This window comes from Chaetodon trifascialis, chromosome 9, assembly GCF_039877785.1.
Source record: "Chaetodon trifascialis isolate fChaTrf1 chromosome 9, fChaTrf1.hap1, whole genome shotgun sequence".
Taxonomy (NCBI): domain Eukaryota; kingdom Metazoa; phylum Chordata; class Actinopteri; order Chaetodontiformes; family Chaetodontidae; genus Chaetodon; species Chaetodon trifascialis.
Genome location: NC_092064.1, coordinates 25720126 through 25733480, shown reverse-complemented (window position 1 = coordinate 25733480; position 13355 = coordinate 25720126). Strand labels below are relative to the sequence as shown.

Sequence of the window (13355 nt, the reverse complement as noted above, 5' to 3'; positions counted from 1 at the left end):
CCAGTTTACAGTGATTGCAGGGGAGTTGCAGGAGACTGGGCATGTTTACAGGGGAACCTGAGAGATGGAGTAGTGTTTACACATATGCTGGAAGGGAGAAAAGAGTATAGAGCTTCGTGGGGGGAAACTGAGTGATGCTAAAGAAAAATGGGACACACATAAATGGGAAAAGGATAGAGATGAGGGAAGCCAGTGCAGTGGAAAGGACATGAGACATGGGCTCAAGGAAAGTACAAGAAATAAGTGAAAGAGTAGCACCCAGAAAGGAAAGGCTTAAGGACGGCGGGGGTTCGGAGGAGGAAGGGTGCGAAGGGATGGAGAGCAGATGAAGTGTGGAAGGTGAAGATGATGAGGTGAAGATGAAAGATTTTTGTAAAACTAGGAGGAAGAGGAGACTGACAAGAAGATGGAAGGAATGAGGAAAAGCAAGAGTGATCAAGATCAAACCAGCGGCTAAGATGTGGGCCTTTAGAGTGTCTGTGACTGATAAAAGTGTCAGGAGGAAGTGGGGCTTGGAGAGCAAACACCAATTCATGCTGTGCTGTGACAGAAGGGCTCGCTTTTCCACAAGGTCTTACTATCACTGACTTCTTTGAGAGATACAGGGGCATCGGTGGTAGTGGGTGTGTATGCATGTGCAATCTGATCCAAAAACCATATCCAAGAAAGAAAAGAAATTACAGACAGTATTAGCCAAAGTTTTCCTCTCAGGCCTTTCTTTTTCACTCCAAGAAAACAGTCTGAGGTTTTTGTCTGGATTTCTCTGAGAAACTCTCCTGGTGGCAAAGCAGCTGGCACAGTCGTTCAAAGAAAGCCAAACAGAGAGCTCAGACTTTTTCCACTTGTTTTATCCGAACACTTCAACACACATCAATTTATCTCTCTCCAAAGGGGCTCCACTGGTTCTATAATGAAACAGCAAGGAGCCAGATGATGAATCTATTGGTTTCCTGTGTCTTGCAGAGGATATGTGAAATTTTCTAGGGAAGATTTTGGTAATGATATATGTCAATCAGTGCATTTAGCATTTTATTTTTCTGATTTAAAATTACCACACAACTAACTGACTTCAGGCTCTGGGTTATTTTGTCACATATGACACTGAGGGGAAAAAAAGTATTATTCAGCTCCAACAAGAAATTAGACAAATACAAAGCAAATTAATTGCAGATCTGAGGCCTAAACTTAAATGTCTCACTTAATTCTCTAAATCTTCCATTGTCAAATAAATAATGTCCATCTGCACTGTTTCTTAGCCCCAGTGAGCTGCTTTGAATTGGCATATTTTATTCTTTCCCCTCCCTGCTGCTACTGAAGCATAACTTATGAGTGTACCAGAAGGGCTTTGTTTGATTTCTCTGGGAATTGAGCCGAGAATTCCAAAATTGGACCAAATGAAAGCACGATGCAGATCAATGGCGGCACAGTTTGTGGTGGCAACTGTGTTTTTTCCTTCCATCATTAGAATTCAGCACAGCTAAACAACACTATTTGACAATAATATAAATATCATTGTCACATTTCTGTACAGCATATTTAGGTGGCAGTTAGCGGCATTTGCACTGCATTCCTTGTTTGTGTGTGTGTGTGTGTGTCAGTAAAAAGAAGAGGGCTCTTACCTCCCATCCTGCCTCGTGATTGTGTAACCAAATGATGGGTTGTTGATGAAACTGATGTTGACTCCAACCAGCGGTGTTCTATCCGAGGTCACTACTTGTCCACGAATAACGCAAGCATGGCTGCAATGGAGTGAGAAAGACCAACACCATTACAATGACGGAATACTTGAACTAACTTTCTGTGAACAGGTTCATGCAGGTAAACCAGTACAAATAAATACAATCCAAAAACAATAGTCCTGCAGTAAAACTTGTAAACGAGTGGAGAGCTGAGTGCTGAGACAACATTCAGAGGTACCTGCTCACCTCTGAATGCATCGTAAGCACTGTAATGCCAGGTGTGAATTGACTGACTTACAGCGTGATTGGACCACTCAAGAGGCATGTTAACGCCAGGTATAAACAGGCTATTGGATTGCATTATATTGTTGTGTTTCTAATGTAGTCTGTGTACCTCGTATAAGCAAATGGAGATGGATAACAAATAAATATACAGTAAGTATGAATGTTACCAAAACAAAACAATGTACACAATAAAAGCAAACAGCCATAACAGAAACAGCACCTCCTAGGATGTCTCTAAGGGTTTTTCTAGCCAGAACGGAGGGATAATGAGATAAGAAAGCTTTACTTTGCTTTTGCTCTAATTAAAAAAAAAGAGGATTTATCTTTTCCATTACAGAATACAACAGAGGGATATAATAGGACTGCAGACTGCAAGACTTGCTTGGCTGGTTATCAAGACCTCGACAGATTTCCAGACTGACATCAGGGCTCTAGAAGCTGCATAAATTAGATCTGATCATCAGTCCCCACCAATCAATAGTGGGAAGCTATCCAAATTCACCTCCTGATCTTACTGAACTGATGAGTTGAGACCTTGCTGTATCACGTCTCCCTTGTCGAGTTCTGCCCTCATCATTAACAAGGCCCAGCCCATGGTCAGCCATCGTTTCTGTAGTCGTTTGCAAAAAATCCCCTAACAAATGCCTCACTGTCACTTTTTCATTAGACCACGGCTATTTTTAATACATTTGGGTCTTAAACACTGCCATGTACTGGAAACAATTAACACTAGTGTGTTAGTAGCTGCCCTCAACATGTCCTTACCAGAGGCAAGATCATTCACCCCACACTACCCTGGTCCCCAGGAACCCAGTTTTATGTTAATTAGGCCGTGTCCCCTTCAGAAGACCTTGGCTGTCCACCACTGCACTGTAAACAAGCAAGGAGATACTGCTCTGAATCCTTGGGCTCATACCCAAAGATCTATCTTGCATTTACATAGAATTACTACTAAAGTTAACCCAGCACTGGCCTGGCTGTCTACGATTAATCATTCATGCCGACAGTTTATTTTAGAGTCTTGTTTGAAGAGGCAATCATCCACATTTTCTTCAGATGAAGCTGTGAAAGTGGAACTATCTCCTTCCTGCCTCTGTGAACCACATGGGGAGACGATTCCTCGCTGTCAAGACAAATGATTTAAATATTGACATCAAATACAACAGAAAGAAAGAGCAGCAAAGGAAGCATGAAGCGGTCGCTGCAGAAACTTCCCCTCCGTGTGAGATTTCACTAGTCCAAGAGGATTCACAAAGTCAAAAGAGACTTCGCAATATCTCCAGCCTCCAGTTTATCATACATCATCCACAGAGGGCAAAGTGAGGACAAGTGAAAAATAAATAGGTGAGGCCCCTGGACTCAGCAAGAAATCATCCCTGCTTTATCTCTGTTGAAGATATTATGGATAACAAGCCTTAGTCTAGTCGAGTCTTTGGGCGGATTGATGTCATGTAAGTAATGTTAACACACAAAGCTGATATCCCTTGCCGCTTCGCTACGTTTTGAATATGATGAACTTGCACCATTTGAACAAGCCATTGTGAATTTACTTTCCATTCAATGTCATAACTGGAAAAATGGAACTATCAAACTATCAAAACTGAGGGTGTGAATGAAGTTTGCTTGTTAGATATGTTTATGAGGAGAGCTAGTAACACAGCGGCTTTACATGAACAATCCTACTGTTCAACTAATTTATGACAAACTGCCCATTTCAGCTGAGGTGGGTGAGGAGCCACAAATAAGCATGGAAGACATACAGCTATCACACAGTATAAATTTGCCAAAAAAATCAGAAAATGCCCCCTTTACCAGCATGTAATTGTGAGGGAACTACACTGCTCTGCCATGCAATCTAAAAAATGCATGGCAGACTTAAGTATAGAGAACTTCCAATGAGCTACGCTAATAAATGGTACCATCACCGCAGAAGCAACAAAAACATCATTACCCACACAAATGACTTGATTACAGGGTAAACCCTGCTGCAAATATAAGCATGTCACTGCAGCTCTCTCTTTCCCTGCCTGCATGCTATCAAGCACGCTGAAGAGCGTAAAATAAGGATACGTCAGTAGAAATTTGCAGCCCTCCAAATATACAGTATAATGCTGCTAAAAGGGTTTCGAGCACACTGAGAACAAAACAAACAATAGATTTTCTGACATTAATGGCCTAATGCTAATAAAAGAGTTATAAATAAAATAATAAAAGCGCAAGCCTGTGAATGAAGCCAATGGCTTCTGCCTTGCTTTTATAAGCAAGCTATCAATCTTTGCCCAAATTGTTCCATGGACAAAGTCCCTGTTTACTATTCTTGTCAGCATCCACTGCTGGGCCTTGGCAGTCTCTTGTATTATGTGTCATGGTGGAGAGTCGAGACGTTTTATGCAGTGGCAGATGCGTTATTCAGTGGCACCTCTGCAGCTTTTTGTGGTGGGAAACATCAGAAATAGCAGTCCAACATGTCTAGCAGCATGAGGAAGTGGTTAATGGATCAATAAAGAGATGATCAAGTGACCAGGGCAGAGATATCAGGAAGATGCTGAAGCCCAGAGCCCCCTGTCAAAACCACTCATATCTGTCGGTGGGTGGGAAATGAATACCAAGCATGAATAATAGATTATCACTGATATTTTTAGGTGAGCTGAGGCCTCCAATCTTGCAGCTCATCTCTAGATTCTTGATTTTACTTATTTATGGCTGCATCTTCTTTTGAGAGAGACAAGAGTATTACTCAACCTTCTACGCCTCTTCCTCTGTCCAGTGAAGAACTGCGAAATGTTGAGTGGTTCTTGAAAGCCAGAAAAAGGTCAATGAGGGAAAATGTCACAAAATGTGTTACAAGTGCTTTTCTCAAGTATCGGCTGACACTACCTCAAAAAGTTCAAAAACAGGCAGAGTTTGAGTTTTGGATCATATAATTCATATGATTTTTCTTCTTTTTGTGCACACTAAGTGACCGCTGATGTCTGATCATATGCAGATAACCAGCTAAGCAATAGAAGAACATAATGCTGAATCTGGACTGAGATAAAAACATATTTTACTGCAAACATTGTGGTAAGATTTAATGCAGTCCACATTATGTCAGCAAACAGCACATTATTTTCATATCTCAACAAGCACTCAATACTTCGATGTTTTGTGTTGCAAATTATATGAAAGGAAATTATCCTGCTTGAGGACACTTTCGAAATCAATTTTCCCTTCAAGAACAAAGCAACAGCTCTGCTGGACTAAAAATAGGGACGTCTGAAACCACAACCTTCTGCCATCAATTTAAAAAAAAAAAAGAAAGGAAAAGCATTAAAAAAGCCTCAAATAACAACGCCCAGCTATGAAGTTTGTTTGTTTTTGTCTGCTGTTTTTGAAACCATTGTATAAAATTTAAAAAGAGAAATATTCTCAACTTATTTTATTCTCAATTCATTTTGCTTTGACTGTCTGTTTGTTTCACAGGAGTATGGTAAGCCAAGATGAGAACCATCCACAAGCAAGTGGGATGCAAATAAGGTGACACAGCCTCACAAGCGATTAAAGATGAAAAGAGAAGGAGACAAAGGAAACGAGAGGCAGGGGAATCTTATGGGACTTTGACAGCCATCCTGCCTGATATGAAAGCATCTCAGATTCCATGGCTGGGGTGTCGTGAGCTCTGCCTCTGGGAGTGGGCCTCAGATGGATTACAGTAAAAGTAATCACAATACATGAATATGAGATGCCTGTCGTGCCAGGGAATGCTCCTTGCTTTTTGCCACATTCGATGTATGTCCATCATCATCTGTTTATCCTCCTTCCAGCTGTGTACGCCACCAGTCCGTGCCCATCTCAACCTCCACTGCCTGTAGCTGCCTCCCCTCACTCACACACACTATTTGGTCTTGGTTAAAAAAAACAAACATCAGCATTGTAACTGCACTGGCCTCTAATATGTGTGTAAAAACCTGCACCTGAAATTTCATTACTTGAATTACACAAAAAGTGATATTAGCTAAAAATTCAGACTAAATCACTGTTAAATCCAATGGCAGCAATTATTAATTCAACTGAGTCAACTGAATTAATATGATCTCACAAGAAATTGACCAAATTAAAAGCAAACGACGATTCAATCAATTCGAGATTGATGTCAGAAATCCCTTGCCAGGAGAATAATAGCTTCGGTCTTGCTGCAGAATGTCGCACTGGGAGATGTCTGGTCGGAGTAATGAAAAAAGTCACTCACTTTCCATCAAACGGGTTGGCTCCAGGGATGATGTGGGTGCTGTCCCTGCCCACCAGGAAGTGCACCCGGTCATAGAAAGTCTGCAGGTTGCTCTGTGCCGAGGACATCTGTGTCTCTTGGATGATGTCCAGGGGGTCCGGGGAGCCCACACACAGAGAGGTAGTGTGACAGGTTGCCTGCAGACAGCAGTCTGGATCCATGCAGTCCACCAGGCCATCTGACAAGGTCAAACGAGTCACACACGCCCTCTCATTAAACAACAGCCTTGACACACACCTGGCAAACGAAACTAAGCACACACTCAATATTTGAGTCATTGGGACGTTATTTATTTTCACTGTTGTTTTGCTGCATGATAGGACCACGTTATGTAAGTCTCATCCTGGAGAAGACTTCAACACCTCTAGCGTTGCATGTGGTTCTTTATCTCTTCAGATTTGGATGAAATAAAACAAGACGGAAAGAGTTGCTGTGCAATGCATTTTACTTTGCTGAAGTGGGTCATTGGACTCCCTACCCTTTGCTTTCAGGGGCCTATCTGGCCAGATGGGTGATAAAAATAAACCCTGCTGTCAGGAGTCAGTCAAATCCCCAGCAGCGCCCCATCTTTGCCAGTGAGAGCCCTAAGGTCCCTACACAGTGATGGGGAGACAAACAGCCCCTGCATAAATAAGGTATGCTAGCACATAGCTCAAGCCCAGAATGAGGTCTGGAAGAAAGGAAGTCACGTCTTCCACTTGGCCTCAAGAGTGGTGCAGCCCCCTGGCTGGCTCTGTGTGTGTGCCTGGCTCTGCTCGGGGCTAGTTAGAGGGCAGAGCAGGGACTTCCTCCTGGGGCCGGCGCATGCTTAGGGCCTCAGGCCAGCTAGTCTGCTTTTTAATAAAAACCTGTTGTCCAGGTGACTGACTGGAAGCCATTCCTCATCCACACCTGCATAAGAGTGCAACTGAGGCTGGAAAGCAGGTACAGTATATTCTCAAGAACAAAGGTAGTTCATTGTTTAGTCAAATCATGTCTAGTTAAGAGTCCCTGTTGATGTTTGGCCAGTGGCAGAAGGCATTGCTGTGTGTTGTTTGTGATTTTACCTCCATCGTTGTCCTTGACATCACTGCAGGCAGTTTCCATGGAGGTGTCGCAGCCAGTGCCCCTCCAGCCCAGCTGGCACACACAGTACCATCCATTGTTACCCAGAGTGCACCTACCATTTCCATTGCACAAACCAGGACAGCCCTCTGTATAACAAAAAAGGACAAAGACAGAGGTCGGCATGGAACATCAAAAAAAGCAGGTTTAATGCTAACAAATAAATACTGAGTAACTCTATTATTCACACATATTAACCATTACCTAGTTGCTTATTAGCATGTATATCAGTAGCATATTGCCACTTTATCAGTCATCATAAAGTACATATTAATGCCTTGTTCTGGGGGTTAGGGTCGTTAAGGGTTAGGGTTAAATTGTTTGGACCGTAATTCATGAACAACACCTGTCAATAAGTATTAATTGGGAGGTGATTGATGGAAATCTCTTAGTTAATGCTCTAGTTGCTGTAGGACATGGTCATGCAGAATAAGACATTAGTAAGTGCTTTAGAATGAGTAATGACAAACCAATATGCAACTAATGTGCATGCTAATAAGCAACCAGTCAATGGTGAATCTGTGTACCTTAATACAAACTGTTACCAAATATAGCACATTTATTCTAAAAAAAATACCAACAACATAACCGTGACAACAATTTGGGCTTGTTGATGGCATGGTTTGTTGCTAATAGCTCTCTGATAATAGCTAGACAATCATTTAAGATTTTAAATGGATGAGGGCGGTTGTAATGACCCTCAGCTGAAGTTGATTAATTTGACACACCTTTTGTGAAGCTTGTAATATCCCTTTGCAGTAAAATCAGATAAGAGGGATCTTCTAAATCAATATTCACTCATTACTACAGTATATTGGCCTCCTGCATCTATGCAACTACAGCTGGGTAATGAGAGCAGTGGAGTATGTGCTGGCATTTCTGGACATAATTGGATTCGTTTTTTTATGTGATTTTCAAATTTGACCATCATTACGATCATTGTGTTACTGCTATTGTCATCTGCATTAAAAAATGAGCAGCAACAGAATTGCATTAATTATTGAAAAAAGGTCTATATCATTACACGCTCTCTTTTTGATAAATTGTCAACAGAGTCTCCTTAGCAATCAATAATATTATCCCTTCAGGTATAGTGTGTGTTCTGCCATTAAGAGAGGCAGAAGCCAAAATAAAAATAAGAGGAAGCGGATAAGGCTGAGCTCAACGGCATTATGCAGGGGAGGATTTTGCTTGCTACTAACTGTGTTCTCAGGCATGTGACCCCTGGGAAGCTGGAGCAGAATGACAGGTGAAACATTCCTCTGTCTCTCTCTGGATAGGTCTTCACAAGGGCATAGATCAGAGGATTAACTCACCCATTTTTCTAGGGCTGTTTGGCATTTATCTGGTACCTTATGATTCGTATCCCCTCGCTGAGGCAGAGGCAGAGGGTAACATCTCAAGATATCAAACGCACAAGTCTGTCACAATTTGTGTTGTTAGCAAGCTGCCTTGATAGAGAGAATGTTAAGCTGACCCATTTTATCAACTAAAGAGACTGGGGCAACTGTCTCAATGCTCTTACATCACAGAGGGAGAATAAGAGTGGAGGAATGAGAGAGTTAGAAAGGAAGAGAGATGGGTGCCGTGAATGGGAGGCATGTGTTAAAGGGAGACAGATCAGTTAAAGGAGGAGACAGTGATGAGAAGGAAACAGAGATAAGTATTTAGGGAGATAAAAGGTAGAAGCAGCACCGAGAATAGATGTGTGATTCTGGATCACATGGTTAGGCGAGGGATGCATCAGTTGCATTTTGGTTGTTGCAATACAAAGAAAAGATAGTATCCTGACATGAGTCATAATGCAGCCATGGATCAATGAACAATCCACATTTGTACATATTATTGCACATATGTGCCTTTAAATGGTGATTCAAAAAATAATGGTGCCAAAAGAAGAACTAAATTTAAATCTATTGGAACAACTCTGAGAAAAAATTGACGAACAACATCCCCAAAATTTGTGTGATTCCTTCCTGTTCTCCTGTCCATCTGATATAGAAAGCCACTATATAATTTTACTGTTAGACAAGTCTAACTAATTTAACAAAGCTTTTAGTCTTGTTCACGGTCCTTTCGAGAACAAATCATGAAACACGGCAAGAGTGACCTGCTATTGTGCTGTTCATTTATACTGTACACGTATCCTATAAAGTGGATTTTTGTTCAGGGTTCCTAAGAATCTATGTCTAAAAATGGTGAATAAAAAAGAAGCAACCAGCATGTAGACTACTGGATAACTGGGATCAATTGGGGAGCATTAGAAATCTTAAGAAATAATCCCATCTCCATTTTCTTCTTGTTTCCCTGAAGAATCTGCTGAAGACCAATACCATTAGAGAGTGTACTGTCTCCTAGACACGTCTGGGGATTGGCCGTACTTTTATTGAGCAAATGGACAAAACAACCCTGGTTAGAGCAGTGGAGACAAATGATTAGTAAGCTCTGAATGTTTATTACAAGGATAAATAAAGATCCGCTCTCTGTTGGCACCAGTTCAACTTAATTGGCAGCCCTTTCAGAGCGGAGCCCCTGCTGAGCCCGGCCCAAACCTGCCTGAAACAGCTCCAAACGTGAGGCTGCAAGTGTTCGAAGGACTCCTCTGGCAGCCGCTCTCATGCCAGGTGGTCCATTACCAAGGACACAGTGAGAGTGAGAGAGGGTGCTGGAGGCAGAGAAGCAGGGTTGCAGCAGAGCCTCCACCCCCTGCTTGCCCTGCACCAACCAGACCATGAACTCTTTTAATTAGAGAGGATGCGGCCTCAGCACCTATCAGGCCCTGCTCACAGCTGCACACTCATCCATAATGCATGGAACAGGTTATGAAGCCCCTTTCCCAACATCCCCCAATTGAGAAAGCAAAGCCGCACACAAACCGAAGATTCGACACATAAAGGAAGCAGCACAACTTGACTCACCAGGTGCGAAAGTGCTAAGAGGAAATTGCTGTGTGGCAATATGGCAAAAAGTTGATGGGAGGTGGGGATCTTTAGGATGAGTCGTGTGGAGCAGCGAGAGGTGCGTAGTGTTTGCATATGTCAATGTCGGGGAAGAGCATGGTGTGTGTGCATGATTTGTTAATGCTGGCTGGAGTTACGATGGGTGGAGGGCAAAATAGAAGGAAGGAGGAATGCCATACCTTTCACTACCTTATCCAGATAGTGAGCTTGGGAGATAAAAGACAGGACATATAAGGGAGGTTTGAACAGTGCCACTTCCATGACAAGACAGCAAGGCAAGGTGTTAGTTTACATTACAAAAGGTAAATAAAAACGGAAAAGTGCAGTCATGAAGCAAAATCATGCATTACAAGCAAGACAACAAATACGATCCAACACAGAGGGAGAGGGATCGGGACGGAAAAAAGACGGGGGGGGGGTTGTGGAACACAGAGACAGAGAATGAGAGAGACAGAGAGAGAGAGAGAGGGTAAAAAGTGATATGTTCAGAAAGAACATTTCAATCTGTCCCCATTTATCAACTGCCAGGATCGGAAGAATATCTCAGGGGAGTATTTCAAAAGCAACATGATTGATGCACATATTACCACCCTTAAATCTCTCAAACAATATTGTACAAGAGGTCAGGATGTTCAACAAAAAAGCCTTTTAATCTTGAAACACCTCTATAGACGATGAGGTCACCAAATGCTTTGGCTGTGGCGAGGCCACTGGATCTCTTGAGCTCCACACTATGGGGCTCAGGGCAAACGTAGAGCTCTCAATAATGAAAATTGATTTAAATTGAGGTCTTTGGCTTCTTAATGGATGACACTGAGGAATATTCTTTTCGAGGGAGTGGGGATCTCAATATGGCACTTATAAAAGGCCCATCAATAATGTAAGGCCAGAATATAAAACATTCACAGACTGAGTCAATGCTCTGTACTCAGCCAGCTCTGCTCCAAGATATGCATGAGGATACTGTGAGAAAAATGATCTTCATCTGCTTGAATACGGAATAAAGCTTTCATCTATTAGACTAGCATTCTCAACTTTTGTCCCATCTCCCGATTGACCGAAATGTGTAGGAGTTCCAAATGTCTGTTCGCTGACATGCTGAGGCAGAGGAGGAAGAGGTGACCATTGTGTTCCCACTTCCCCTCTGATGCTTGAGTGGCTGGATCATAGAATGATAATGAGTGAGCTACAATGTTAGGGGGCAACTGTCGAAAAAGCAGCAGTGGATCTTTTAGTAGTAGAAATACTAAAAAAAACAACGCTGGTCGATGTTGGGCTTTAACACATGCTGTATTTTGTTGGATAGTTTAAGTCATAAAAATGAACCACATTTTATATGATGTAAATATTTTGTTAAAATAAAATCTTAATCAGTAACTGCTAACTACAATATTCAAGTAAAGGAGGAGTTCAAAAAAATATAATAATAATAATAGAGTATTAAGAAAGAACTGTACTGGAAGTACAGAAGCGATGTCTCAAAACTGTACTTAAGCACACTACTTGAGTAAATGTATTTAACTTCCACCTATTAAACAAACAAATAAAAGAGAAGAGAAGAGTAGAAAAGAGAAGAGAAGAGACTGATGTGACACAGGAACAGAATGGTAAATCTGCACTTGCAAAGCAGGCATCACGTAGCATGTCCACTGAATGGTCTGCTCAGGATGACTACAGGAAGTTTGACAGTCCTGACATCAAATATCATGAAGCTAACTACATTAAAACACTTGTCTTAGCAAGCCGAGTTACACTTCAGCGATGAAACTGTCAAACCCCACAACATCCATCACCATAACTCAAAATATCGTCATGCTGTCCTTCTGGCAGTGGGCATTTCAAACAGAGGAGAGAGGTCACAAATAGAGGGCGACTTAAGAGAAACAAATGCTCACAGCGGGAATGCCACCTCTTCAGGAACTTCAAAATAGCAAACATATTGAAAATATATTTTCATTATAAAGTGTTGTGGGAACACAGCGTTCAGTCAGCTCCTTCTACCTCTTAACTATTCCCTCTGTAAAGGAATTCAATAAAAATAAAAAGAGCCAACACTATCTGCCCATGAACCACGGCTGGCATACTCTGGTAAAGGATTATGAAATCCACTACATACCACACATCACTGAACGACTTTACTCTCTGGCAACACAATGAAAATTCAGTTGAAACTTTTTTGGGTTTATGTAAGCCAAGGTTTTCAAGAAAGCTCTTGACATGCAGTCAAGAGCTCGAAAACTTCACTTCTCTAAGTGTTTAGACAAAAACAATTGTTGACATCGAACATAGAACCGAAAGTGGTGGTTGACCTGCTCACAATGACTCACATGTCAGCATTTGAAATTAATAGTAAATGGAAAGGGAGCAAAGAAAGAGATGAGGAAAAGGATGAGTAAAATGAAAGGACACCTTAGCACATTCCCACATTAAAATGCATGAAGCCAAGCCTCAGATCCTTGAGTAAACCTGTTCATGCTTTACCGAGTTGCACAAATTCAATTAAGCATGCTTTTCCCTCTCTTCTCCAACTGGACCCTTCCCCTCACACCCAGTGCTTTATATACACGCAGGCAGACAGACAGCCTACGCCTTTGTTACCCCCCCAAAGCCCTCCCAAACACACAGACATACACACACAGCCCCCCTGCCAAACCAAAACCTCTTCCCATCCTACCAATAGTGCAGTGTTCTCCGTTCCAACCAGGACTGCATTCACATTTGCCGTCCTTGCAAGTGCCATGTTCGTTGCAGCGAGGGTGACACGCCCTCTGGTCACACCCAGTGCCCATCCAGCCGTCATCACAGCGGCAGCTGCCCGACACACAAATGCCATGGCCACCACAGTCCGCTGCACAAATCTCTGTGGGAGACAGGGACATAGAAAAAGACAAAAAAGAGAGTGGGGGACGACAGACAGAAAGGAAGGAAGGGGGTGGAGGTGGGATGGGAAGGGAAGACAAGGCGGTGAAGGGACAAGGCAACAAGGGTGAAGAAAAGACAAATCCAGGAGTTATTGTCAAGGAACGGCTGCCACGCTCCACTACCTTGTCTGATGGCAGT

The 13355-nt window shown here is 42.3% G+C and overlaps 1 protein-coding gene across 4 annotated transcripts in view; it reads right to left on the bottom strand.

Annotated features, from left to right (window-relative positions):
* The window catches only part of tenm4 (teneurin transmembrane protein 4), a 146445-nt gene that overhangs the window by 43277 nt on the left and 89813 nt on the right, over positions 1 to 13355 (bottom strand). For 3 of the 4 annotated variants that reach the window (XM_070969824.1, XM_070969821.1, XM_070969823.1), the window contains 5 exons: positions 12970 to 13155; positions 10475 to 10501; positions 7278 to 7424; positions 6193 to 6409; positions 1620 to 1739 (listed from right to left, as the gene is read on the bottom strand). In XM_070969824.1, coding sequence (XP_070825925.1) covers positions 1620 to 1739; positions 6193 to 6409; positions 7278 to 7424; positions 10475 to 10501; positions 12970 to 13155 — 697 coding nt within the window. The remainder of the gene's footprint in view (positions 1 to 1619; positions 1740 to 6192; positions 6410 to 7277; positions 7425 to 10474; positions 10502 to 12969; positions 13156 to 13355) is intronic. The other variant, XM_070969822.1, reaches the window with a different exon arrangement.